The sequence below is a fragment of the Vanellus vanellus genome, assembly GCF_965231255.1.
Source record: "Vanellus vanellus genome assembly, chromosome: 22".
Taxonomy (NCBI): domain Eukaryota; kingdom Metazoa; phylum Chordata; class Aves; order Charadriiformes; family Charadriidae; genus Vanellus; species Vanellus vanellus.
In genome coordinates this window covers 6296438-6319464 of record NC_138927.1, presented here as the reverse complement: position 1 = coordinate 6319464, position 23027 = coordinate 6296438, and the positions used below count along the sequence as shown (strand labels likewise).

At 69.7% G+C, this 23027-nt stretch overlaps 1 protein-coding gene across 1 annotated transcript; it reads right to left on the bottom strand.

The window, feature by feature from the left end:
* Positions 1-574: 574 nt before the first annotated feature.
* Positions 575-23027, bottom strand: COL16A1 (collagen type XVI alpha 1 chain). The gene is made up of 71 exons (XM_082494105.1): positions 23004-23027; positions 21874-21986; positions 19741-19803; positions 19494-19611; positions 17595-17718; positions 17231-17506; positions 17058-17138; positions 16587-16718; positions 16157-16210; positions 15151-15186; positions 14657-14683; positions 14425-14487; positions 14203-14244; positions 14066-14110; positions 13810-13845; positions 13600-13662; positions 13416-13460; positions 13241-13336; positions 13049-13087; positions 12724-12768; positions 12424-12459; positions 12111-12227; positions 11970-12005; positions 11816-11851; positions 11617-11727; positions 11479-11523; positions 11319-11354; positions 11171-11224; positions 10915-11031; positions 10807-10842; positions 10607-10714; positions 10374-10496; positions 10248-10301; positions 10135-10176; positions 9966-10001; positions 9680-9733; positions 9527-9595; positions 9351-9404; positions 9221-9247; positions 9075-9140; positions 8939-8992; positions 8794-8847; positions 8639-8692; positions 8492-8536; positions 8280-8396; positions 7809-7844; positions 7465-7545; positions 7239-7283; positions 6827-6871; positions 5293-5346; positions 5132-5185; positions 4677-4730; positions 4501-4545; positions 4329-4382; positions 4192-4227; positions 3841-3903; positions 3627-3698; positions 3372-3425; positions 3234-3278; positions 2914-2958; positions 2752-2805; positions 2618-2671; positions 2430-2480; positions 2188-2277; positions 2035-2070; positions 1850-1894; positions 1559-1747; positions 1418-1484; positions 1160-1336; positions 951-1028; positions 575-846 (listed from the first exon to the last, which is right to left on the bottom strand). The coding sequence occupies exons 2-71, from the start codon at positions 21947-21949 to the stop codon at positions 644-646; spliced, it is 4869 nt and encodes a 1622-aa protein (XP_082350231.1). The 5' UTR covers positions 21950-21986; positions 23004-23027; the 3' UTR covers positions 575-643.

Genomic DNA, 23027 nt, shown 5'->3' with positions numbered 1-23027 from the left:
GGAGCGGGATCAGCCTGGGAGTGGGGGCTGGCGTCCCCCCAACATCAGGGCTGGGATCCCTCTAGGAGCAGCACTGGGATCTCCCTGGGAGCTGGTACGGGATCCCCCCGGAGGGGGGCCGGGATTCCCCCAGATCGCAGCTGGGATCTCCTGGAACCAGGGCTGGGGTCTCCCCAGGAGATGGTCCCCCCCAGATCAGGGCCAGAATCCCCCGGGATCAGGGCTGGGATCCCCTGGGACCAGGGCTGGGATCTCCCCGGGACCCCCACCCGCCCCAGGCGCAGGGCAGAGGGGCGGGACAGGGGCTCAGGGCCACTGTTCCCCCAGCCGGGGTGGCCACAGCCCCGTCTGCTGGGCTGGGGCTCCAGGGCTGGGCTGGGCAGCGTCCCTCTGGGACAGGGATGGGGACAGGGATGGGGACGAGACGGACATCTGTCCCGTAGGCGAGCGAGGAGGCGGGAGCCGTTGGTGGCACCAGCACGGGTGTATTTGGCTGGGCAGGATCCACCTGCCCTCACTATCGCGACAGAGCTGTACAACACCCGCAACCACCCCCCACCCCCCCCACCCCCAGTATAGGCACAGCCCCCGGCACAGCGGGGAAACAATATTAACAGCAAAGGTGGGGGGCGCGGGGACCCCCTCAGCCGAAGGGGCCCTTGACGTTTTTGGGCTGGAAGAGGGGCTGCTCCAGCGGCACGGCGCCCATGCACTCCGCCGGGCTGCAGTGCCCCGTCTTGCCCGGCTGCCCTGTGGCTCCCGGGGGGCCGGGGATGCCGGGGATGCCCTGCTGTCCCACGGGGCCCGGGGGGCCCATCTTCCCGTAGCCTGGTGGCCCTTGGGGACCTGGAAAAAGAGAGGGGGGGGGGGGGGGAGGGAGGTGGCAGGGTGTGGGGCTGGCAGCAAGCCCCAGCATGGGGCTGGTGGCCACGCAGAGGGAGGGGGCTCACCTGGGGGTCCCGGGGGGCCGCTGTCCCCCATCACTCCCACGCCTTTCTCTCCTTTCTCTCCTTTGGCGCCCGGCTCACCTGGAGGAGAGGTGGATGGAAAAGGGTGAGACCGTGGCACAACTGGGAAAGCCCTGGGGACACTGGGAAAGCCCCGGGGACACCAGGAATACCCCGGGGACACCGGGAACGCCCCAGGGAGCAGCACCTACCCCGCATGCCCGGCACGCCCTGCCGCCCCTCTCTGCCAATCTGCCCCGGCATCCCCGGCGAACCAGGGGGTCCCGGCCGGCCAGGCAGCCCATCCTTCCCCGGCGGACCAGGTCTCCCTGGGGACGCCACCATCTCCACCGGGAAGTGCAGCCGGGAGGTGTAGTATGCCATCCGCTCTGCGGGATGAAGTGACCACGCTCAGCGGGGACGAGGCGATGCCGAGGTGTGACCAGCCCTCGCCCCCGCTGCCCCGTTACCATCAAACATCTTGCTCAACTCCTGCCGGATGAACCTCTTGATCTCATCATAATTCACCACATCTCCCTGGGAGAACACAGGAGGGGACATTGCCACCGGGACCCATGGGGGGACCCCGCGCCCCGGCCACCCCTCCTTACCATCATCCCCGGGGGTCCCGGCAACCCGGGGCTACCTGCAGGTCCCGGCGAGCCGGGGGGGCCCCTCTCTCCCACGGGCCCCCGCGGCCCCACGAGGCCCATGGAGCCGCTCTTCCCCGGCCCCCCGGGCATGCCGGCTCTGCCCTTCTCCCCGGGGTAGCCTCTCTCGCCGGGGGATCCAGCTTCACCCTACGGAGACGTGGAGAGGCTCAGCCCCAGCCGCCACTGGCCCCGAGCGCGGCTGCACGATGCCAGGATGGCCACGGTGGCACCATCAGGCTCTCCCCTCACCTTCTGGCCAGCCGGTCCCGCAGTACCGGGTTTTCCTGGGGGGCCCTGGGGAGACACAGAGGAGGGGGGTGGCAGGAACGTTCCCTGCGCAGGCACCCTGGGGACACCATGGCCACGCCGGGAGGATGCTACGGTCCAGCCCCGGATCCCACCGGGCAGGTGAATTGCAAAGCCACCGCTCGTACCTCTTTACCGACGGGTCCATCTGGTCCCTGCTCCCCCTGCAAAATCAAAGTGGGACAGCGTTAAGATGGCGACTGGTGCGGTGCCATCCTTGAGGTCCCCGCTGCACCGGGGTGCAGGGGTCTGTGCCACCCCTCGTGCCCTGATGCACTCACCGGCGGTCCCGGGTGGCCCGGGGGTCCTGGCTGTCCTGGCATCCCTGGCAGACCTCGCTCCCCCACGGAGCCCCGCTCACCCTTCAGCCCCTATGGGGAGGCAGGAGGGAGCCCGGAGCATCGGAGTCAGCGCAGGATGGGGATGGTGACCCCCAAACCCACCTTCCGAGGTATCCACCCGGCCCCTGTACCCCATAGCTGGGGCTGTGACGGGGCAGGGTCCGGCCCCAGGCAGTACTCACCACTCCGGCGAGGCCAGCGGGACCCGGCTGCCCTGGGCTGCCGGGGGGACCCTGGGGGGCAGAGAGAGGGGTGTCAGCTCGGGGGGGACCATGGCGATGCCCCCGCTCCCTGCGCTGGAGGGAGGCCCCGCCGTGCTCCCCGCCATGGGCACCGTGCCGGTGCACGGAGGGGGACAGATCCAACTCACGATGAGCCCTGGGGGTCCCTGCCGGCCTTGGGGTCCCATGGGTCCGGGGTCACCCTGGGAAAGGCAGCGTGATGAGGGGTGGCATGGGGCACATCCAGCTCAGGGCTCCCGCACCCACCCACCCCCTCGCTCACCTCCGCTCCCGGCCGGCCCGTGCTCCCTGGGGGGCCAGGTTTGCCGCAGTCACCCTAAAAGGAGGGACACCACGGGCAGCACAGTGTGTGGAGACCCTGGCCCAGGACCAAAGTCCTCAGGGCTGTCATCACCGAGTGTCCCCCAGTGCCACCGTTGCTCACCTTTGGTCCTGGGAGACCCGGGTGCCCCGTCTTCCCCTTGAAGCCCTGGCGGGAGAAAAGAGCTGGGTGGGGGTCTCAGCTCGCACGAGCAGACCGAGGCAGGTGACCCCGACCCCGGTCTCCGGTGGGGACCCCATCCTGCAGTGCCAGGCCAGGGAGGGGGGGGATGCCCACCCACCCTCTTGGGCTCAGCATCCCTGGGAGCACACGGTGGGACAGTCCCGGCTCAGGGGACACCCGGTCCTGGCTGCAGGGACATGCCATGCACTGAGCACCGGGGGGGGGGGGGGCGGGGACAGACAAGGAAGGCTGTGACTCACCGGAGGACCCATCATCCCTGGTGGCCCAGGGGGGCCGGGGTCACCCTGGAGAGAAAGAGATACGGGTTGGGGGTATCCTGGGGGCGTTGCAGGGTGGCTGCCCCCCCATCAGCACCCAGGAATGCCCCGGCATCTCACCCGCAGCCCTGGCTTGCCATCCTTGCCATCCAGTCCTTCCAAGCCAGCGGGGCCCTGCGAGGACAAGGAAGGGGTGTCAGAGGCTGGTTTGCACCGAGGGGCTCTGGGGGTCCCCGAGGGACCTGCTCTTGGCACCCCAGGTCATGGCAACAGGTCCCTGGGGAATGGGTCCAGCCAGTGGCGCTCCCCAGGAGCACCATGATACCAGTGGTCCTGCCCCCTCTGCCCCCAGGGGTGGCACGACGGGGGTCTTACCTGGATGCCTGGGGGTCCGGGTGGTCCGGGGGGCCCTGGCATCCCCGTGGGGCCACGCATGCCCTCGCTGCCCTGCAAGAGGCACAGGAGGTCATGGGAGCAGCCGGGGCTGTGCACCCCTTGGCCACCCCGCAGAGTGCTTGGCCACCAGCCCAAGGGATGAGCGGTGCCACCATGCAGCCACGTCCCCGTGGCACTCACCCGCAGCACTCACCTTCTCAGCTGCGGGCCCTGGTGGCCCAGCTGGACCAACCTTCCCCGGGAAGCCGGGGGGGCCCTAAAGAGAAGAGGGGTACTGAGTGTGGGGGGGGCATCGTGGTGGGAGAGCCCAGCCCCGCACGTCCTGCCACCTCCAAACCCATTTTACGGGGTTGCTCTGGGGCTGCTCTCTCCACACCCTGTCCCACAGGACATGCCTGCATCCCCCTGGGAGAAACCCCCATCCCCGGCTGGCTCCCCGACCCCGTGGGGACATGGGGACACAGCCAGGGCTGAGCGTCATCTCCTGGGGACACCCTGCTGTACCGGAGCATTGCTCCCCACAGCCCTGGCAGGACACACTCACCGGTGGCCCCGGGAAGCCGGGCTGGCCCTGGAAACCCTGCGGAGAGACGAGAGCTGAGCCGGACCCTGATGGCCGCATCCTGCCCAACGGGGGTCCTGGGGAATCCCTGTCCCCACAGACCCCTCGGGGATGCTCACCTGGTCCCCCTTCTCGCCAGCGCTGCCCGGGAGCCCGCGCTCGCCCCTCGGTCCCTGCAGAGAGAGGGGGTGAGGTGGGGGGGGGGGACGCTGCTGCACCCGCAGCCACTGCAGACGTGTCCGTCCCCCCCTCCCCACAGCCCCCCGGGAGCCGATCAGGGTGGGCACCTACCGCTGGCCCCGTGGGACCGGGGAGGCCGTCCAAGCCGGGGGGTCCCTGGGAAGGGGAGGAACAGGGTCAGATGAATGTGGCTTGGAAGGACCTCAGCCCCAGTGCCCCCAGGGAGGGGGGCACCTGGGAGAGCCCCCAGCCCCTCTGCCCCTGGAGCATGGCCCCAAGAGACTCACCAGTTCCCCTTTCTCCCCAGGGGGGCCCAGGTAGCCTCGCTCACCTTTGATGCCCTGGGGAAGGAAGGAGATGAAGGGTCCACGCAGGACAGGGGACGAGCTGGGACACGGGGCATAGTCGGGACATGGGGCATGGATGGGAGGTGGGGGGACAGATGGGGCATGGATGGGGTACAAGGATGGATGGTGAAAGTTGGGACACAGACAGGGCGTGCACGGGGCACAGATGGATGGAGTGAACAGACAGGTGACGGATAGGGCACTGGGAACATGTGGGATGGGAGGGATGGGACAGGGATGAGCCCTGCAGGGACATGGCGCACGGTGCCCGCTGGGGTCCCCCAACTGCCTGCCCCGGCAGCACGGGGGGGCCCAGCGAGCACCAGGGAGGGACGCGGGGACACAGGGGGTGTCTGGGGGCCGACACGTGCTGCCTGGCTCCCCGCGGTACTCACTGGCAGGCCGGGGGGACCCGTCGCACCGGGGTAGCCGGGCTGCCCTGGAGGTCCCTGTGCAGGAGGAGGATGATGCTGAGCCACCTGCAATGCCCCAGCCCGGTGCCCAAAGCCCGCGGGGCACCAGTGTCCCCCTCGTCCCCTCCTCCCACACCACTCACCGGCTCCCCTTTGGCTCCAGCAAGCCCGGCAGGGCCACGTTCCCCCTGGAGACCCTTCGGAGGGAGAAGAGAAGAGCTGCAGGGGGTCTCCTGCGGCCCCTGCCCGGGGCTGTGCCCACCGGGCAGCACAGCCGGGCAGAGCGCGGGGGCTGAGGACCTGCGCACAGCCCATGGGGGTCTGTGTTCTCCGCCAGCCCGTGCCGGCCCCAGCCTGCCCGGCACCTCCGGGCACTGGGGAGGACCCGCTTGGCACCCGGCTGGGCTCCCTCCACCTACAGCACCAGCCACGTGCACCGGGCTCAACGCCCAAGGGCGGCCGGGGACGTTCACACCCAGACACCCATCACTGCTGCTGGTGCCCCCCCCCCACGCCGTGGACATCTCAGCGCTGGGGGGGCTGCGTGGGGTTCCCAGCTCCTGGCACCCCGGTCACTGCCTGGGACACGCTTCAAACCACAGCTCCAGCCTGGTGCCACCCGCTGCCTCCCTGTCCTCCCAGGGCACGCCAGGCACGGGTGACACGGGTGACAGCCGGGAGCCCCCGGGCTCCGTGTCACAGGACTACTGGGGCAGGTTAGTGAGGTGACACGGTGCCGAGGCGGTGGAGGCTGGACAGGACACGCTGGCACACCGCAGAGCCATGACCCACACAGACCCACAGAGACCCACACAGATCCACAGAGACCCACAGAGACCCACACAGACTGTGGTGTTACAGTGACATTAGTGGACAAGGGGACAAGAGCAGGACATGGCCGGCATGGGCGAGGGAGGGCAGGATCCTCCGAGAGCCGCCGGCACAACCCCGCTGCCGCCTCGTGCTAGGAGGGAGCACGGCTGGAAGCAGGAGGATGAAGATGAAGATGAGGATGAAGATGGAGGATGAAGATGAAGATGGAGATGGAGATAGATGGAGATGGAGATAGATGGAGATGAAGATGGAGCTGAAGATCAAGATGGAGACGGTGGTGGAGGCTGGCTGACCCCAGAGGAGCTGGGGACCAGGGGGGGAGGATGAGGAGGAGGAGGAGCCCAGGCAGCACTGGCTGCACAGGGGGGATCCTCCCGGCCCCCGCAAGGGGAGTCCTGGGGGCAGCCGGGGAAGGGACAGCAGCCGGGTGCCATCTGGTGCACCCAGCCCACCCCGCGGGAGCTGTGACGAGCCGCAGGCACCAAGCCGGGGTATCGGCTCCCCGGCACCCCGAGAGCGGCTCAGCCGAGCCAGCCCGGGGGCTGCGGCCATCCCCGGCGCACCCGGGTCCCACGGCGGTGAAGGGCCCCAACACGGGGCCGGCGAGTGCCAGTGCCATGTCCCTGAGCTCAGGAAGAGCATTCCCGAGCCTGCAGACCTCGAGTCCATCAGGACCCCCGGCATGGGGATGGAGGAAGGTGGAAATGGGAGGATGGAGATGAAGTGGAAGGGAAGGGGGGCAGCTGGGCTGCGGCTGCTCCCAAGGGGGACAGGGACGGGGGACACAGCCAAACCAAGCGGCAGCGACAGAGGGCACAGAGCAGAGCCGTGCTGGGTCCTTACGGGCAGTCCGGGTGCGCCAGGCGTTCCAGGAAAGCCTGGGGGGCCCTGAGGGGAAAAACAGGGAGATCACAGCCTGGAAATGGCACCCGGGGAGACTGGGCTGAGCCCTCGGGGTGCCGCAGAGCGGCCGGGCACGGGCCAGCTTGGCCTCGGCCTCCCACCAAGCCGGGCTCCTGCTCCATCTCCAGGCTGGCAGCGCCTCCGCCTCCGTCTCCAGACTTGCCGGGGGACAGCCATGCCATGCTGGACCTCCTCCTCGCCATGGCCATGGCCCTCTGCCCATCACCATGGCCTCGGGGCAGGGCACCAGGCTCCCTTGGCTACTTGCAGTGGGGGGCTCCAAGCCCCCCAGGACTATAACGTGATGCCCGCGCAGCCTGGCAAACCCCCAGCCCCGGGCAGGGCTACTTACGATGGGTCCGGGTGGCCCTGGGGGTCCCCGCAGTCCCGGTGAGCCCTGGGGAGAGACGGCTGTGTCAGACATGACCGCAGTGGGGGCGCAGGGTCCTGGCCCCGCTCCACCTCCGAGGGGCACCGAGGGACCGGCCACAGCCCCCGCGGCCACCGGGAAGGGCTGGGATGGGGGGGGGGGGGGCGCGGAGGAGCACGGCAGCGCCGGAGATGGGGAGCGCACCCACCTGCTCGCCTCTCTCGCCGGGAATGCCCGGGGCGCCCGGCAGCCCGGGATCACCCACGCAGTCCGGGTCGGGGCTGTCACCCTGCAGGGAGCGGGGACGCGTTCAGGAGCCGGGGACAGCTCTGCCCGTTGCCCGCGGCCGAGCCCGGCCAAGCCCCGCCAAATGCCCCCCAGAAGCAACCTCCGCTCCCCAAAGCCGCAGCTGCTCCCGCAACGAAGGGACGGTGCCGGGTTCTGCCCCAGCGGGGACCGTCCCTACAGCACCCTGGGGACCGGGGTGAAAGACCACGGTGGCAGCTCAGCCCCGGGGACAGGGAGAGGTGCTGGGCAGCACGGTTCACTCACCCGAGCCTCCTCCGCTCTCGGGAACTGGGCAAAGCACTGGAAGAAAACCCAGGGAGTCACCTGGGGATCCCCTGCAGGGCTGCACCGGGGGAGCCGCGGGGTAACAGAGCCCCACATCCCGCATCCCACATCCCGCGTCCCTCGGGCGCTTAGCACCCGCTGCTCCACCCTGCACCAGCCCCTGCACAGGATGAGCCCCTCACCCCCCCTGGGGACCCCATACAGGCAGGTGGGAGCTGTGCATGGGATCCCACCTGCACAGTGGACAGGACCAGAGTGCCCGGAGTGTGCCCGGAGCGTGCCCGGAGCGTGCCCAGCCCTGCAAGCGCCTGCTGCTTTGCACAACTGCCGCACAAACGGATGCTGGGCGGGGGGGGGATGGGACTCAGAAGCATCTCTGCACTTCAAAACCCAGCAGGACCAGAGGTTTTGGGGCACCGGGGTTCCCACCCGGAGATGGGCAATACTCACGTGGGCGCAGCTCTCGCTGCCGGGGGCACCCGGCATGCCCCCGTCGCCCTTCTCTCCCTTGACGCCACTGGGTGCTTCGAAGGCTGCCTGCAGCTGGGCGCAGTCCCCGCAGAGGGTCTGGGAGAAGGTGGGGAGTCAGGGGCACCCCGAGGGGTTCGGGGTCCCCCGGGCATGACCCATGGTGGGAAGGTGCCCCGTCCCCGCACTCTCACCTTCAGCACCTCGATGTTCCTCTCGGCCATGACGGCCAGCGGCCCCTGGAAGAGACGCAGGAGGGAAGGGGACGGTCCCCGCGCCGGGGGGGGGAGCAGGATGGGTGGCCACAGGGAGGGATTGCTGTGGGCACAACCGCTACCTACCAGGTCTCCAGCCGGTCCGGGCAGTCCCGGCAAACCGTTGTGTCCTGGCATCCCCTAAAACCCAGGAGAGAGGTTGAATATTTAAACCTTGCGCTAAAAGCTGGGCAGGATCGGTCCCCGCTTGACCGCTGCTGCTCCAGTATCACATCGCTCACCTGGCGGCCCGGGGCACCGGGGGGCCCGGGGGGGCCGGGGGCTCCGGGAGGACCCTGTAACACCCCAAAACACAGAGAGAGGCGGGGAGTGAGGCGGTGGCGGGCGGGGGGGGAGCGGGGACAGTGCAGTGGGGTCAGCACCCACCTGCGGACCCGGCTGCGGCTGCCAGGACATCCCGGTCCAGAGTCCTGGGGCTCCCTGGGGCCGAGAGAGGGGGAGGAGGGTTCAGCGGGGGCGAAGCAGAGCCAGGGGGTGCCCACAGGCGCCCACGGGTGCTTACCGGCATCCCGGCGTAGCTGGGGTCCTGGCGGGGTGCTGGTGGGCAGGCGCACTCCCCGGGGTCTCCCTGCAGAGAGAGGAGGTGAGGGAGGGCAGGGAGGGCCGTGGGGCGGTGGGGGGTACGATTCAACCCCGACACCAACTCACCTTCTCGCCCCGGGCGCCCTTCTCCCCCTGCGAGGGGGAAAGCCGGAGACGTGTATTAGCGGGCAGCGCCTGGTGTGTCCCGTCCCCCCATATCCCCCACCCTCGGCCCCTCCACCACCCCCATACGTACCGGCTGCCCGCTGGACCCGGGCACCCCGGGGAGCCCCCGCTGCCCTTCAGGGCCCTGCGAGGAAGAGGAGGGGGAGGAAGCTCAGCTCCGGGCTCGGACCATGGCACGGCAGGTTCTAGCCAGCGTCGAGGGGCCAGGGGAGGATGGCGATGCCCGTCCTGGAGGGCAGGACTTACCGGTGGCCCTGTGACGCTAGTCCCTGGTGGCCCAGGGGGTCCCATGGCACCTTTGGGCCCTGGAGATCCCTGCAGATGAAGGACAGCAGGAGTGGGGGGGCAGGGGAGAGGAGGGGAGGGGAGGGGAGGGAGGGCTGGGGGATGCTCCCTTACCTTGGCACCTTTCTCTGCTGCCATCCCTGGGGGTCCTTGAGGTCCGGGGGGCCCCTGGGGGCAGAAGAGGGCATTAGCTCCCCCCAGCAGCCCCAGCCAGCCCCCCTGCCCCCCCAGTGAGCCACGGTGACAGCACTGTCCCCAGGGTGGTCTGGCCAGGACCTCGCTGCCACCACCCGCACTGGGGGGCAGATGCTGCAGGGGTGCGATCCCCCCAGCTCGCAGGAATCGGGGGGCTGGTGGCTGCCCCATGTCCCGTAGCTGAGCAGCCCGAAACACTACTTACGGGTGTCCCTGGTGGTCCGGTGCTCCCGGGCTCTCCCTGGGAAAATAAGAGTGTGTGAGAGCCGGCAGAGCTGCCCGGCCCGGCACGGCATGGCATTGATGTGCAGGATGGCATGGCATGACATGGCACGGCACGGCACAGCATCCTGCACACCATCCTGCACACCCACCTGCGGTCCCGGCTGGCCGATCCCCTGTGGTCCTGGCTCACCCTGGGGAAACAGAGGGGCAGTGAGTGGCCCCGAGGTCCCCCCTGCATCCAGCCCCCCACAGCCCCACTCACCTGCAGCCCCTTCGGTCCAGCGGGGCCCTGAACCCCGGGCTGTCCCGGCTTCCCCTAAAACACACCAGGGTCACGAGGGCACGATGCCACGGGGCACCCGTGGCACGGTGGGGAGGGGGCACTCACGGGTCTGCCCGGCTGGCTGATGCCCGGGGGGCCCTGGTCCCCTTTGGCCCCAGGTTTTCCCGGGATGCCGACCACATCCGAGAAGTCCCCATGCAGAGCAGGACAGGGCTCGCAGGCATCTCCCTGCAGAGGAGGGAACACAGGAGGGGAGGTCGGAATGGGAGAGGGATGGAGGGGGTGGGTGACACCACGGTGACGGGATGCGGGTCCCCATACAAGCGCAGGGGTCTCACCTTCTCGCCTTTGGGGCCGGCCGGACCCCTGATGCCCGGCTCACCCGACAGCCCTGGGAGACCAGCCATGCCCGGGGTGCCCATGTCCCCAGGGCTGCCGGCGTCCCCCTGGCAAAGAGAGGGGACAAGGCTGGCCCGGGGCAGGGGGACACACAGCACTCCCCCAGCCCCACCGGAGACCCCTCCCCAGCCCCTCTCACCTTCTGTCCCTTCTGGCCAGCGTCGCCGGGTCTGCCCTGGGGGAACGGAGGAATGGGTCAGGCCAGAGCATCCCCCAAACCGGCCTGTGAGCACGGGGGGGGACTCACCGCTCTGCCCGGGGGGCCGCCCTGACCCCTGTCCCCTGGTGGTCCAGGCACGGCCAGCACCGTCGCTGCCCCTTCGAGCGCTTGTGGTGCAGAAGGGCACTGCCCGCACGGCTCTCCCTGTGGAGGGGACATCCCGGTCGGAGCGTGGCTTCAGGCAGGGCTGTCCCATGCAACGAGTTGCACGGGTCTCAGCTGGGGTGGTCTGAGGGACGGGGCAGGGAGCGGGATCCTGGGGGGTCCCTGTGGCAGGGCTCACCTTCTCTCCTTTGAGCCCCCGCACGCCTGGATCACCCTTGTCTCCCGGGAGCCCCTGCACCGAGAAGCAGCGGCAGAGATGAGAGCATGGCCCCCAGCGCCTGGCTCCCGCCCGCCCTGGGCTCCCAGCACCCACTCCCCCCACTCACCGGTCTGCCCATGGGTCCCTCCTGGCCGCCATCCCCCTGCAAGACACGAGGGTCAGACCCCATAGGAAGCTGAGGCTGCCCCGACCCCGTGGGGGTGATGCAGCCGCTCCTGCTCCCTCGGGGGGCGCAAAAGCAGGGGATGGGCGTTAGGGTCACTCACCTTCTCGCCCTTGATGCCAGCCAGCCTGGGGAGCCCTGCGTCACCCTGCCGGACACCCCACGCTGTCACACAGCCAGCACCCACACAGTGGGGTGCCACTCCGGCACGGGAGAGGGGGGCTCAGCCCCCCATACTCACCGGCAGCCCCGGCTGCAGTGATGCTGGCGCCGGCTCGCCCTCGAGCCCCTCGGCGGGACCCCGCAGCAGCGCGGCGAGGACACGGGCATCACAGGACAGGCAGGAGTCGCCCTGCGAGGGCAGGGAGAGGGTACGGCTCAGGGGGGCCGCGGGGGGCTGCCCGCCGAGCGGGTGGGGGGACAGAGGGGTGGACACTCACCTTCTCCCCTTTTATCCCGTGGATGCCGGGGTCTCCCTGGGGAGGAAACAGAGGGGCTGGGCCCGGTGCCGCCAGCACGGGCTGGATGGTGCTCAGTGTCCCCCTGCTCCGGCTGGGGACGAGCCAGCCTGCCCCTCGGCCACATGTCACCTACCCTGTCCCCTTTGGGTCCCGCGGGGCCAGGTCTGTCCTGGGAAGGGGTAAACAAAGAGGGAGCGTTATGAATGCCGAGAGAAGACCCTGCTCTGCCCTCCGACCCATGCGCCTGCTCGCAAGCCCCCGCGCTCAGACTCACCGAGACCCCGTCCTTGCCGGGCGCTCCGGGTGCTCCCCTGGGTCCCGGCTTACCAGGCAGCCCGGTGGCACCGAGCATCCCCTCGGAGACGGTGGGACACACCTCACACGGCTCGCCCTGCCCACGGGGACAGCGAGATGCAGCCCCGGGCTGGGGGGTCCTCGGGGGGGCCCCCGAGATGCCCCAAGCAGCCCTGAGCGCAGGGGTTGGGCACCATGGTGGTGCCATGCCGGCAGGGGCTGCCGTGCCCGTGGCCATGGCACAGCGAGACGTGGCACGGTCCCCCACTGGGCCACCCTGCTGCTGCACCCACCTTGTCTCCTTTTGGCCCCAGGACGCCGGGGGGTCCCTGCAGGAGGAAGGCAGGGGACAGGGTGCTTCAGGGACCCCCGAGACCGAGGTTTGCCCTGGGAATGCCACCCGGCACCCCCCAAACCCTTCCACCAGCCGTGTCACGGGACGATCCCAGCCTCAAACGAGGCCGCCGGCTCTCCCAAACCCTTCTCGGCGCCTGGGCTCGGATCCCACCACTGCTCCGGCCAAGCAGCCCCGACCCCGAGCCAAGAAACCCATCCCTGACCCCGGGCTTTGGCTCCGGGTTCACGGTACTCACGGGTGTCCCAGGCGATCCTCCGGGTCCAGGAGCTCCTGAGCTGCCCTGGAGCCAGAGACGGGACAACCTCAGCCCGGCAAAGGAGAAAGCCACAGCCCTTGGCACCCCCAGCACCCTTCTTCCCCCAGGGGGGTCTCCTGTCCCCCTCAAGCCGAGCCCTGGGCCACCCAGCCGGGGCTTGCCCAGCCGGCGGCACCGCGAGCCAGCGCTGACTCAGCCGCGGTAGATCCGGCTCCGGCCGGGGATCCCCGGCACAACCCACTGCCTGCTGCGCCGCGCTCGGCAGCGTGGGGAGCAGCCGAGACCCCTTTATCCCCCTACTCACCTTTTCTCCCTTGGCACCCGGGGGGCCACCAGGGTCACCCTGAAAGGGAGAGATGACGGGGTTGGCCCTGCCTGGGGTGGGAGTGCCGTGGGGAGCACCTCACCCCCTCCTGCGGTGATGCTCACTCGCAGCCACCACATGCCATGCCGGGGACACCACCCTGGCACAGCCCCATGGCACGGGGGTTCTTACCGGCTTCCCTGGAAAGCCGATCCCTGGAGAGCCTGGCTTTCCCGGGGGCCCCGGCTCGCCGGCCAGCCCCTCGGGTCCCACGAGGCCAGGGTCACCCTGGAAGGCAAAAGGTGGGTGTCAGTGCCAGTGCTGCTGCTGGGTGCCCTGGCTCCCACCCCCCCAAGCCCCCACCTACCTTCTGACCCTTGGGGCCCACCACGCAAATCTCTCCAGGCCGGCCCTGCCGGGAGGGGAGCAGGGTGTGAAGACTCCCCACGTGCAGCGCCGTGCGCGCCATGGGGTGGGCTGGTCCAGCGGCCGGACCCCGTTCCCTGCGGGGTACCCCAGGGGATGCCCAGGTACCGACCGGCACTACTCACATCGCGCCCCGGGCGTCCCGGTTTGCCTTGCAGTCCCCCGTCGCCCTTCTCACCCTTCTGGCCCTGCAGGAGAGACGGAGGTCACCCGTGCCACCTCCCCTGCTGCCCAGGTTGGCACCGGCGGGTCATGGCACCTCTGCCGCCATCCTGAGACCCGCGGGGCGGTTGTCCCCACTGCAACGCCGGGACCCTCGGGTGGGCTGCACTCACCTTCTGCCCGTCGGCGCCAGCCGCCCCTGGGAGCCCCTGCGTGGGAACAGCAGGGCAAAGTGGGTGCCCACGGGTGGGCTGGTGCAGGGCTGCCCTCCTGCTCGCGCCACCGCCCCTTTCATCCCACCACCACCCACTGAGCCGTCTCCTCGGGGCCGGACCCCCACGTCCCAGCCTGGGGTACGCACGAGACGTGGGTTGGGGGGGCACCGCTGGGTCCCCGCGCCACGGCCCCATCCCGCTGAGCATCACTTACCGCCTCTCCGCGCTGCCCCTTCTCGCCCTGCGGCCCCTCGGCGCACTGGGGAGGAGGAGGAGGAGGGAGCGGGGTGAGGGGGGAACAGCAGAGCCAGGGAAGGGGGGGGAACGCGGAAGGTTTGGGGGGGGTCTTACCTGCACGGGGCCACCGGGGTGGGTGCGCACACAGTCAGCGCCCTGTGGGAGGGGGAAGGCGGCTCAGGGGCTCTGCCTGCACTGGCCATGGCCGAGGATGGGGGGCCACGGGGGGCAGGAGCGCTCCCCAGGGCAGTGGGACCCCCGGGAGCCAGGGACCCCCGCAGGGATCATCCCCAGGGCAGGGGGTTCCCTGGCCGGGACATGGCTGGGGACACTCACGCGGTCGCCTTTCTCCCCCTTGCCGCCGGCGGTGCCGGGCAGACCGCGCTCGCCCTTCCCGCCCTGCAAGAGAGCGGAGGTGCGGGTGACGAGACCTGGCATGGGTGTCCCCATATCCACACGTGTGCCCCCAGCGGGACCCACGGCTCCCAGGCGGGAATGTTCCAGGCACAGCTGAGGGTCTGTGTGGCCACATCCCTGCTGGAGCTATCCTGGGGGGTGACAAACCTACCTTTGGACCTGGGGGACCCAGCGTGACCTGGGGAGAGAGGAGAGAGGTGTCCCACAGTGCCCAGAGCCCCACAAGGGCACGCTGCCTCCAAACGGCTGCAGGAGATAGCCCCATCCCCACCGCGGTTCCCATTGTCCCAACACCCTGTCCCCAGGTGCCACCTTGGGAGTCCCATGGGGTATGTGAGGTCCCATACACCCACCAGCCCCCCACCAACAGCCCCATGCCTCCAGCCAGCGGTTGCCATAGGAATGGGGCCACATCTGGAAGGGATCGGAGACCTTCCCCGCAGCCAGATGTTGCTGGGCCTCCCGCCAGGAGGAGCCGTGGGTCACGGGAGGCTGGTGGCGATGGCAGAGCAGGAGGTGACAACCCCGGGCCAGCACCCCAGTGGCTTTTGCTGGCCCCAGCTCCCAGCCCAGCCCCAGCAGATGGGTCGGGGTCCCCATCTCCTCCCGCCAGCACAGCCCGGCGCTGCCCGGCGGCACACTCACGTTTGCCGAGGCCGTCTGCGGCGAGCAGGGTGGGCACTGGAAGAGACGGGGATGGCGTCTTTGCACCAGCTCCATGCACTGCCCACAGCGCCCGCAGCAGCCACAACCCCGCGGCCACTGCCCCTCTCCCCTGGGCACCCCGAACCCGCGGGGCTCACCCAGCCGCATCTCTCCCTGCCAGCCCAGGGCTGCCCGTGGGCACAGGGGGTGCCCGGGGGGCAGAGAAGGGGAAAGCCAGGGGAGCGTTTCTCCCCATCGCCGCGTCCCCGGGGGAGGCGAGGACAGCGGCTGGTCTGGCACCCGGCTCGCCCTGCGGCTTTGTGGCTTGACCACAGCTCTGCTGGGCCAAACCAGCTGCTCCAGTCTGCTCCCACGGGACCGGGACTGGGCAGGATGGGGAGCGCAGCCCCCCCCGGGGTTCCCGTCCCCCAGCCGGGGCCAGCCCCGCACCTCACCCCCTCGCTGGGTGTCCCCGTCTGCCCGGGAGGACCCCTGTCACCCTGTGGGGAAGCGACACGGAGCAGAGGGGGAGAAGAAGAGCCGGGCAGGCTCGTAGCCCCCACAGCCCCCTCCCAGCCCGTGCCATGGGACCCGCTCTGCACCCCTGGCATCCCCCAGCGGGATCCCACTGCGGGGTCACAGCAGCCCTGGGGGGGACGGGGCTACACAGGGACGGGGCACAGGGTGTGCTGGAGACACTTCCCAGCTCCGGCAGAGCTCTGGAGACGCTCGGAGGGAACAAAGAGGCCCTTGGCCACGGCTGGGATGGCTCCAGCAGCGGCAGAGATTTAAGTGGGGCCTCAATTCCTGCTTGGGGGAGCAGAGCAGCCGCTTCTGCAGGCGTCCCTGCGGCTCTGGCGGCAGCAGAAAATTCCCGAATGCAGTGGGGACAGACCCAGCCCAGGGCGCGGATGGACCCCCGGCACTGGTGGGAGGAAGGGAGCTGAGTGTGCCGGGACTGGGGCAGCCGGGCTGGGACGGGACACCCTTTCCCCCCTCCCCGCACCTTCTCCCCGTGATCTCCCTTCAGGCCGGTCCTCCCCGAGGTCCTCGGTGGCTGCTGTAGAGAGAGAAGAGCATCCATGGGTGCTACCTCCCCTTGCACCCCTGGGATCTCCTGCCTGGGGCACCCATGGGTGCAACAGGGCAGCTCGGCCGGTGCAGACCGGTGGTGGGGCCGCAGGAGCCCTCCCCTCCCTCCCTCGCTCCCCGGCATCTGGCCGCCGCCAGCTCCCTCCCTCCCCTTTCCACCGAGCCTGGCGTGGTGGAAAATGTGAGGCCGGGCTTTTCCAGGGGCTGAATCAACGTGGCTGCCGGCTCGGCAGCACCAGGCGCCCGGCGCGGGGGGCTGGGCACTGCCCACCCCGCGGGGGCCGAGAGCATCCCTCGGGGGCCGGGGACCAGTGCCAGGCTGCCGGAGGGATGCGGGAGCTCACCGCGCCCAGCGGCTCCTCCAGGCAGAAGCAGCGGGTGTACACCCGGCCCTCGGGCTGCGGCGAGATCTCAATGAGGTTGCTGCTCTGCATCAGCTCTGCTTGCCGACGGGTCTTGGGCGCTTCCGTGAGGCACTGCCGGCAGAGAGAGGGGGGTCATGGGGGGCTGTTGGGGTGAGAGCCGGAACCCCCCAGCCCTGCCCCAGCACCCAGCGGGATTCGGGAGAGGGATGCATCCTGCACTGTGCGCTGCGCCAGCCACGGGGACGGGCATTGAGTGATGTCCCAGGGCTGGTGGAGAGCTGCCCTGTGTCCCCGGCCACCGCAAGCAGGAGGTGACCCACAGGGGAGCCCTGGCTAAGAGACCTGCCCTCGCCGTGCCTCAGTTTCCCCTCGGGGGGAAACCCCTGACCGTGCAAGGCAATGCCAGGGCCCAGCTGGGACCGGGGTGAGGGCTCGGGGGGGACGACTCACCCCACTGGCCGAGATCTCGCAGCATCCCTCCTGCCTGGCCAGCTCGGCGTCGCAGTAGATCTGAGCTTGCTGGATGTCGAACTGCAGCGGGAAGGGGGCAGCAGGTCAGGGGCAGGCAGGGACCGATCCTGCACCGCAGGCAGAGCGTGCCCGTACCCCCAACGGGGACTCACCCGGACCGGGGTGCCGCGCACGGCATCCAGCCCCAGGAAGGCATTGCCCTCTGGGGCCAGCGCCCGCCGGGCTGCCAGCGGCTTGGAGGAGATTGAGGCGCAGTCGAGGTGGACGGAGACGGCGCGGCTCTGCACGGCCACCACCACCTTGTGCCACCGCCCGTCGAAGAGGGACGCTATGGCCTTCCCCGCGAAGACAGCGCTGACGAACGTGGCCCCCGGCGCCCTGGCCTGAAACTCCAGGCTCTTCTCGGGGCCGTGCACGGCCAGGGAGAGCTGGGCAGAGAGGGGACAAAGCCGCGCTCGGGGATGGCTCTCGGCTGTCTCCTCGCCGCTGGCGCATCCCGCCGCCCCGGGGCCATACCTGGGGGTAGCCCTGCCGGTCGGTGACCTGGAAGAGGTACCAGTGCTCCCCGGTGCTGTTCTTCTTCAGCAGCAAGGTGAGGACCAGGGTGAAGGCGGGGGGCAGCCCATGGGGAAACACCTGCCTGCGGGGACAGGCGTCAGGGGCGGCCGGCCCCGGCACCGAGCTCCCATGCCGGTGTTCGCACTGAAGCCAGCGGCAGCACCGGCCCCAACACCCCCACCCAGATGGCGCCCACTAGCAGCATCACCCCAAGAGCCCCCGTGGGTCCTGATGGGGTCTGACCCCATCAAGTGGCATCGTGGATGCCATAGGGGTGGATCCAACCCCGGCCCCACATGGCAGTGCCTGGACCTGGAGCCGTTTGTGCCTCGGCCGTGGCTGCCAGAGATGCCAGCACTTATGCCATGGGAGCCGAACACGAGGCAGACGGCAGAGACGCTTCCTCCCGTCCTGGTGCGGCATGGGGGAGCTCAGACCAACCCCCCAAAGCTCAGTCCCGCATCCCTCGCACCGGCCAGATGCGTACGTGATGGAGGGGACGGAGCATCCCCACCCAGCCAGCCCCAGGCTCCCCCAGCCCCTGTCCCCATCCCCTGCCCCACAGCACAGCCGCCGTCTCCACCGCGCACCCCCAAACACAGCCCTCCCGGGGCGGCTACAGCACAGGGCCACGCACTTATGACCACAGTATTGCATTTTGTCCCCAGGCAGCTGGGAAACGTGTCCCTGACCCCACGGGCTCCGTGGGACGGGTGCTGCCACGCAGGCGGTGGGCAGGGGGCACTCCCGCCGGCACCGTGTCCCCCCCCTCGCGTGGTGGGGAGCACGGCAAGCCGTTCCCCGGTGGGAGCGTGCCCAGCTCGCCCACAGCCCGCTCAACCGCTGGAAATATCCGCTCTGCTCCCAGCCTCGGCTCCACCGCACCAGCAATTTTCCAAGCCACCGCTCTGGAGCCGGACCAAGGCATGAGGAGAGGGCCAGACCCGGCGGTTCCCTCTGCTCTCTGCAGGGCACCGGGGCTGTCCTTGCGGGGCACCGAGGAGCAGGGCTGGGGTGGAAGGGCACCCAAGGGTGCCCACCTTGGAGCTCAGGACCTGGCTGCCGGAACCACCCCGGCGCTGAGCATCCCCCGGGGCTGGCTCTGGGCTCCCGCAGGCACCCAGCCAAGAGCAACACCAGCCTGGAGCATCCTCCATCTCGAAGCCATCTAAGGACTCGGCTGTCCCGATCAGAAGCCAAAGCTGGGTCTGCTTCGCCCTCGGCAGAGCCCCGTGCCCGGCGTAGCCGCGTGCCAGCCCTGGGGCGACGTGGGGACAAGGCGGGCTGGAGGAGGCAGGCGTGCAAACCGCAGCAGCTTCCTCCAGGAACAGCTCCGGAGGACGTGGACCTGCTCCCACCTCGCCACGCCGCAGCATCCCTGCCAGCACCTCCGCCAGCCCGGGCACCGCCGGGCACGACGTGCCGGAGACGGTGGGGCCGAGGGCTGGTCTCCCGTCCGCCTCCCCCAGCAGACCCCCCGCGGCCCCAGCAAACCCAGCAGCGCCTGCTTCGGAGCTGTGCAGCATTTTGAGCTTGTCTAGACCCCGGCGGGCGCCTGCCAAGCTGAGGAGAGCAGACAGAGAGCAGCCGCAGAGCCCCGGTTGCGTAAGGGTTGGCGGCGACCCAGCCGAGCCGCTGCAGCCCCTGATTTACTTTCTAGGAGGAAAGTGGCTCGGGCGGCCCCGGGGCCGCAACACCGGCACCTCTGGGTGCCGCGGAGCTGCTTGGCCTCTCCAGCACGAGTTATTGGCGAAGCCTAATGAGCTCTTGCCAAGGTCCTACCCTTAAAACATATGGGGATGGAGCCCGGCGGGGCTTTGGCCGCCGAGGGCCACCCCGCGAAGTGCCTGCACTCACTGCGTGGGCTGGACGAGCGGCACGGCGCCCAGCCGCAGCACCGCCGGCCCCCTGGGGTTGCGGACTTTCTTGACGGAGGAGATCTTCAGCAGGTCGAACCTTTTAATCAGGTTAAAACCTGCAGGACGAGAGTGGAGGGGGTTGGACCTGGGAGGGCTGACACTCCAGGCGGAGTGGGGAGCCCATCCCCGGGGTGTCGGGGCTGCGCAGGGACCCCGTCTGCAGGGCGAGGGGGGTATTCCCTTACCCGTTACGTTCTCATACTTGTCCCCAACCAGATCCTCGTCCCGGAGCTGCGGGCACGGCTCCCCTGCAAGGCAAATCACCCTGTCACCGCAGTGTCCCCAAGGGCACGGGGGGGCTGTACAAGCAGGGTCGGACCATGCAGAGCTCCCTGAGCCCAAGTGGGTCTCGGGGCGCTGCCGGGAGCTCACCCCGACACCCCCGGGAGCTCACCCCGGCGTCCCCCCCAGCACACCAAGGCCGCTGGCAGCCGCGGTGCAGCAGGCATCCAACAAACGCCGCTCCCACGGCAGCGCCGGCTCCTTGCGAACAGCCCGCCAGGTTCGGAAGGGGCGGGCGGTGAGGGACGCCGCCAAGTTCGCCAGGTGAAACGCTTTTCCCAGTCGCTGCGTGTTTTGCCTCAAAACCGCCTCGCGGCTGGAATCGGCATCAGGAGACTTGGACGGGCGCCGCGGACACCCAAGGCGGGGAGATGGCGCCCAGAGCCGCCCGCTGGCCTTCCCGTCCCATCCTGGTGACATCCTCAGACCTGGTGGCCCCAAGGGACAGGCGCGAGGGCCCGGCCGGGGGACGGCGAGAGGCTGAGCCGCAGGAAATGCCGTGTCAGTCGCGACCACGGGGACGCCGGTGCTGTTTGCAACCGCGCTGATATATTACTGCTTTAGCAGCATCAATCCACCTCTGCTGGACGCTACCAGATGTTGGGAGGTGCGAGATAGATGAGGAAACACGGGTGTTTTGAAAGAAGAATTTGTTTTTTCTCTGTGCACACCAGCCCTGGAGCCGGCATGGCCCTTGATGATTCACCCACCTCTTCCCCAGCCCTCGGCCGTTCCCGGGGGGTGACTCTGGCCCCCACCGCCCCTCTGCCCAAGAGCCCGGCACCACCACGGTGTTTCTCCCCCAGGCTGACCACTCGCTCGCACGCGGCCAGCGGCAGTGCAGGGAGGTGCCCCTGGCCCTCGGGACCCCCCGAGGCACGGTGGCAGCCATGGGGGCTGCGGTACTGGAGCCGGCCCCACAGGCACGTGTCGCGGCCAGGGTCAGAGCTCCCTCCCGCCGGCGGTGAGATCATCCGCAGCGGGGCAGGGGGTGGAAAGCAAAGCATAAATCACCCCGGGTGCGATCTGCTTTGAAGCCTCTCCCGGCTCCAGCGCTTCCTCAAAGGGAAAATCTCGTCTCCCCAGCCCTCATTTCCCTAAGGAAGAGGGAACCAAGAGGCCATGCCGCGTGGGACAGTGGGTGCCGGTGCCGGCCACGTGGTCCCTTGCTGTGGCAAAGCCGAGCAGCCCCCCGGCCCTGCCGGGACGAGCCACCGCTCCACCCCCACAAAGACTGATGCAACCACGGCTTCGCTGCCAACGGCTCCTCCCCGCCATCCGCTTCGAACTCACCCCACGCCACAGCCAGCCCCATGCCAGGACCCACACACAGCGGCCCCACAGCCAGGGACACCTCGTCCGGGACCCCCACGGGCTCAGTCATCATCCCACTGTGACGGTGACAGCCCTGAGCCCTCCGCCGTTGGCATGCACCATGGCCAGTCCTCTTCCCACCTCGCTGCCAGAGGCCAAAACCCCCTCAGGAGCTCTGTGCATCCTTACCACTGCCATGAGCGGTCCTGGCTCACCTACAGAGCAGCCCCCGCTCGCTCCCGCCCGGACCCGGCTCCCGCACACGCTGCCGGACGGCGCTGCCTTCGCCGCCAGCTGGCAGCAAGCGCCCCGCGGCCGGAGCATGGCCAAACCCTCTCCCTCCGTGAGCGCCGCCCGGGCCACGGGGCGTTCCCGGTGCTGCGGGGGCGATGGCGGGGTGTCCCCGGGCTGGCTCCCCGCGGCAGGGCTCGCTCGGCGCTCCCTGGCCCCCTGCCCGCACGGGATGCTGAGCAAAGCCCCAAAGCCAGGGTGGCCAGCGCTCAGCAGGGAGCCGATGTCTGCAGCCATCGCTCCGGCCACCAGTGTGCTCCTGCGTGTGCTCCTGGCACGTGGGGACCTGGCATGGCTCACGCTGTCCCCCGGCCACCCCTGCCCTGCGATCGCTGGATCTGACGTTGCCCTGCTCTTGTCTCCCCAGGGACTGGCAAGAAGAGGGGTCACCCCCATGCAGACCCCGAGCCCTCGCTCCCGCTGCCCCTTACCTTCCGCCAGCGGCAGCTCCTTCCCTTCGCAGGCGCTGACGAGCCCCGCGAGCGCGAGGGCCCAGAGACCCCTCATGGTGCCCGTGGCAGCAGCTCGGGGCCAACACGGCTGCCTGCAAGGGAGAGAGGTCGGGCAGCAGCGCGACAGGCACGTGGTGGGCTCTCCTGCGCTGGGACACTGCCAGCAAAGCCACCAGCACGGAGCTGATGCTGACCCCGCTCAGCCATGGCTCGGGCAGGTTTTGGGGGGTCAGTGTGGCCCCCACCCACCGCAGGATCCCCCCTCTGCTCTGCACGCAGAGCAAGCCCCAGCATCCCGGCATTCACGAGTTCAGCCCAACCCCAGCACCCAGATTTACTCCAAACATCCGGAACCGCGGAGGCTGAGGCGCCCCAGAGCAGAACCGGGTCCCTCCTGCGCAGACCAAACCCCGGGAAGGTTTCGCTCCCTCCTGTTTTGGAGGGGTCCCGTTTGGATGCCGGGGTGTCCCGGGGCCCTGCAGGTCACCCCAACCTGGCCTCCCTCCTGCCTGCTTCCTGCCACGAGGCAAGGCAGGGCTGCAGGCAGCCGGAGCCGGGCGCTGTGACAGACCGGACACGCTCGGCTCTGCTCTCCGCCGCGAGAGCGGGACATCCATCCCCTGCGCCTTCGTCCCCACGCACAGGAATGGGGGGGACCCTTGTCACTGGCGGCCCTGCCCCTGCTTCTGCCCTGCCGGCACCCCAGCTCCCCCCTGCCCCGAACCTCCTGCGCAACCCCTGCACCTCCCGGCTCCCCTTTGCTGCCTCCTGGCTCCCCTGACCCACCATCGCCTGCACTCACCTCTGCACCCACCCCCGCTCCCTCTGCACCCATCCTGCTCCCCCTGCACCCATCCTGCTCCCCCTGCACCCACCCCTGCTCCCCCTGCACCCATCCTGCTCCCCCTGCACCCATCCTGCTCCCCCTGCACCCACCCCTGCTCCCTCTGCACCCACCCCTGCTCCCTCTGCACCCATTCCCGCTCCCCCTGCACCAACCCCTGCACCCACCCTGCTCCCCCTGCACTCATCCTGCTCCCCCTGCACCCACCCCTGTTCCCCCTACACCCCCCCTGCTCCCCCCTGCCCCCCCCCCCCACCTTTCCTACCCCGCACCCTCCGCACCGGCGGGT